The sequence below is a fragment of the Pieris napi genome, chromosome 5 (genome assembly GCF_905475465.1).
Source record: "Pieris napi chromosome 5, ilPieNapi1.2, whole genome shotgun sequence".
Lineage (NCBI taxonomy): Eukaryota > Metazoa > Arthropoda > Insecta > Lepidoptera > Pieridae > Pieris > Pieris napi.
Genome location: NC_062238.1, coordinates 4,301,404 through 4,305,299, shown reverse-complemented (window position 1 = coordinate 4,305,299; position 3,896 = coordinate 4,301,404). Strand labels below are relative to the sequence as shown.

At 33.7% G+C, this 3,896-nt stretch overlaps 1 protein-coding gene across 1 annotated transcript; it reads right to left on the bottom strand.

Annotated features, from left to right (window-relative positions):
* Positions 1 to 239: 239 nt before the first annotated feature.
* LOC125049584 (homeobox protein Hox-B5b-like) lies at positions 240 to 1,628 on the bottom strand. Its single transcript, XM_047648961.1, has 2 exons — positions 746 to 1,628; positions 240 to 634 (listed from the first exon to the last, which is right to left on the bottom strand). The coding sequence occupies exons 1-2, from the start codon at positions 1,626 to 1,628 to the stop codon at positions 240 to 242; spliced, it is 1,278 nt and encodes a 425-aa protein (XP_047504917.1).
* Positions 1,629 to 3,896: the final 2,268 nt, after the last annotated feature.

Genomic DNA, 3,896 nt, shown 5'->3' with positions numbered 1-3,896 from the left:
ACTAAAATAATGTAATACAAAATTACTATATAATTAATAGCACTGTGAATCGTCGGTTATAGCATATTTTATCTATCGAGTCAATTTAAATGAATTCTACAACTATTTTAGGCTTTCAGGTAGGTAGTACATGAATAAAGACTTTTTTAAACTGATAAGAACCCTTCATGTTAACGCTTATGAACCTAAAAAAATAATTAAAGGATTTGTCTATTTGTTAAAATGTTAATAAATTCGTATCACATTTTTGGAATCATACCGCCATATGAAGGTAAACAATGCTGTGGTACGTTAGCATGATTTAAAGTGCCGTTATAATTAGGAAACTCTGGAATCCCAGGCATTGATCTATTATCCATGTAGTCTGCCAAGTTTGGAAGCTTTGTGGCACCGACCTCATCCACGCTATACGGGTCAGGGGAGTTTGTAAGCTTACCATCTTTCTTCGCTTTCATTCTGCGGTTTTGGAACCAGATCTTGATCTGCCGCTCCGTAAGGCCTAGGGCATGTGATACTTCTATCCTTCGACGCCTTGAAAGATACTTGTTAAAGTGGAATTCCTTTTCTAATTCTAGTGTTTGAAACCTTGTGTATGTTTGTCTTGTACGCTTTGATCCTTCCTTTTTCTCGTCATCTGAAAATAAATATTATAAATAAGAGTTTCTTATACAGAAAATAAGGGTATGTTGAGCTTATATACTCGTAGATTAAAAATATATTTAATGCAACAAAAGGTAATACGTACTGCCACTACTCTTCATCCACGGATAATACCCTTGCGTTTCGGGTATAGTCGCCATTTTGTTCTCAATATAATCCTCATTGTTGCCGCCTGCGTCGACCCTCGTCATCTCCTGACAGCTCTCTATGGTATTCGCCGATGACTTTACACCTTTACAGTCGGCGATCGGCCTTCCCACTTCGTTGCTCCTGGCTTTAGGTTCATCAACATTGTTTTTATATGCACCGTGAAATTGCGGCAAATTGTGATCGTTTTCAATCTTGGTTTCAGTTTTTTCCCAATTCTCCACATCAGTAGAATGATACATCATTTTTTGTATCGTCTCTTGCGCATATGTGTCACTGAACTTATTAAGATATGCGTTTGACTTTGATTTTGTAAGCAAAGCTCTTAGGTTCGGAGAATCGTCGTCTTCTGATTTGATTGCGCTTGACACGCTATGCGGGGATCCATAACTTGTGTCGGGCAAACTACATTGACTGGGAGAGTTAACAGGCTTTACGGCTAGTCTTGCGTCTAGACCTGCATTATTTACTGGAGCACTGTTACCTTGATACTCGTAGTTTTCATACTGTTGTGAATAGTAACTCATTTCCCTCCACTTATTTATCATTTCAATATTCGCGTGACTATTGCCGTTTGCGTAGTTCATGGAATAATTTTGCCAATTTGCAGGTTCGGATTTTATACAGTTCTGATCGTTGGGTCCGTATTTAGCTACGTTCTGTCCACTATATTCACTGTTTTGGTTGTACGCGTTTTGGTAGTTGTAAAAATGAGGTGATATCGGGTACTGATGACCATAGTTGTAAGATTTAGCACTTTGAGAGTTCACTTCACTATTCCACATTTCATTCGCTCTGTTAGTAGTCGCAACTGATGACATCTTTTCACTAAAACAACGTTATACAAAACTATTTAAGACATGGACACTATCACTGAATTTGGTTTACTTTGCGTAGGTGCACTGTCCACTAGGTTGACTGCGAAGCGAATGCAATAAGTGCATCGCGCAAACACGACCCTAACAACTGTAATACTTTTATGTGACCTAAAAAAAGTTTGGGGAACTCTTAACAATAGCGTCACCATTGTCCCTCTGCGAAGTTGTAAAACCAGATGTTGTGTCCCTTTCATTTCTTATCTAACAAGGTCGATATAATGAGTTAGACAGAGTGAGAAATATGAGGAATATTAGGGGGAATTGTTCGCAAATATTCTGTAAATCTTTGAAATGCCAATATTTCCAATACTTTAGCGTTTGTGTGCGTGCATCAGTACGGGAAAATCATTGATTGAGAGTTGGTTGTGTGTGTGTGAGAGGGTGGTATAGATTGATTTTATTCTATTATTGGTTTAGTGTAAAGCCGCGTATGTGTGTCACTGTGTTGCAGGCATGATTGCAATATACAGCCTGATCACATAATTAACACTGTAGAATTAAACTGTTTTTCTTGAATACAATGTTTGTTTAAAAATATATAATAATATTAAGATTTGTAGCTATAGCTAGAAACTCTGAAAAATATATTATCTATGGTAAACCATAGATAATATATTATATATGGTTTACCATAGATATGATAGGTATATGATAGGTTCGGTGAATTATACTGATTGATTGAATTATTTTTCTAACAAAAAAATTTCTTTTGCTTTGTGAAAGTTTTATCGACACTAAAACATTATGTTAAGTGATAATAAAACTATAGAGTAACAATTTTGAGATTTTGTTGTCATTTTGTTTCTTAAATTAAACAGCCTGTATATATTTGCACATAACTCATGTCGAACAGTTCAATCGGGGGCCGCGACAATAGCACAGCATGCGCTGCGCGTGCGACACTACGACGGGAATGTAATTAATTATAGCCTTAAATAAATATAATTTTGATTTTCTTTAGCTTTTTATTAGCATTCTAGGTTTATTACAGACTGAGGCATTTGTTAAGTTTTTCGTCTTTTTTATACATTCTTAATTTGAATTTGTTTAAAACTTTTGTTTTATTATTTCGGCATTATTATTTCTGAATTCCAGGGTAATAAATTTTGTTAAATTTTTATATAAATATTATACGTGCCAAGAATAATGTAAAATTAAGATGAAGCATACCTATACTTAATAATTTATACCGTCCTAAGGAACAAAATTTTAGTGTTAGAATGTGTACCAATGTAAAGGCTATAGAAAGGATAAAACTTTTGACTTTAAATACAGTTAATTAAACTTAAACTGAAAACCTATTAAAAAATATGTATTATCAACCTATGTTCTTACTTCATTAACTTAAGTTAATTATTTAAGGTCAAATATGAGTTCATCTTAAATATAATAGGAAGCTATAATCACAATTGTTACTATGCGTAAATTTGTATGTGTTGTAATGTACTTTATGTAATTATTTCAATTGAAAAAGCTTGCCATTGAAAAATTATAAAAAACTAGAAGAAAATTGATTTTAAAGTGTGAGGGGAGCAACTATGCATAAACAGACCCAGGTTTTTAACCTGTGAGTTTGGGCCGAAATTCGTCAATTAAATATGGTTAGGTATTTTATATTATACAATTATTCTACCATTCGAAACTACTGGTGAAACTGTGGAACATAAATTGGTTTTAAACTGCGTATATATTTTGTATAATTATACAGAACGTAAATAAATAATACTCTAATACACTAGTTACACATTACCAAAACTTGCCTTATCATGCCACGTATGCGCTATTGAAAGCCCAATCGCAACACGACATATGGATTCTTTGTTGAATCCAACATCTGTTATACACGTCACACACCCACCAATGTATATAAATCACGTGTCTAGTTTACACACCTAGTGTATAATTCTAACTTTTAAAATGCTCTTAAACTATTCGTATAAATTAAATTGATAATAAATAATATTAATTGTAATTCAATAGGTGTTAACATGTCATTTGTCATATATATTTTTAATAATTTTAAATTGGTCTCCATGTCTATATTGAGTTCAACTACCAGCCACCGAGCAACTTCTAAACATCCAATTCCTGCTAACTCGAAGATCGTTGTCCTACCTTTTCTTTGGTCAACTAACACACATATTTCCAGTAAGGCCTGTTTAAGATGAAAGTGATGAACGCAATATGTATTCGAATGTTTAGTTTTCGTTT

Excerpts from the sequence above, each read along its gene's own strand:
- LOC125049584 (XM_047648961.1), bottom strand. The coding sequence starts at position 1,628 with ATGTCATCAGTTGCGACTACTAACAGAGCGAATGAAATGTGGAATAGT. Across the intron at positions 635-745 it reads GTGGATGAAGAGTAGTGGCA|ATGACGAGAAAAAGGAAGGA; the intron begins GTACGTATTACC and ends ATTTATTTTCAG.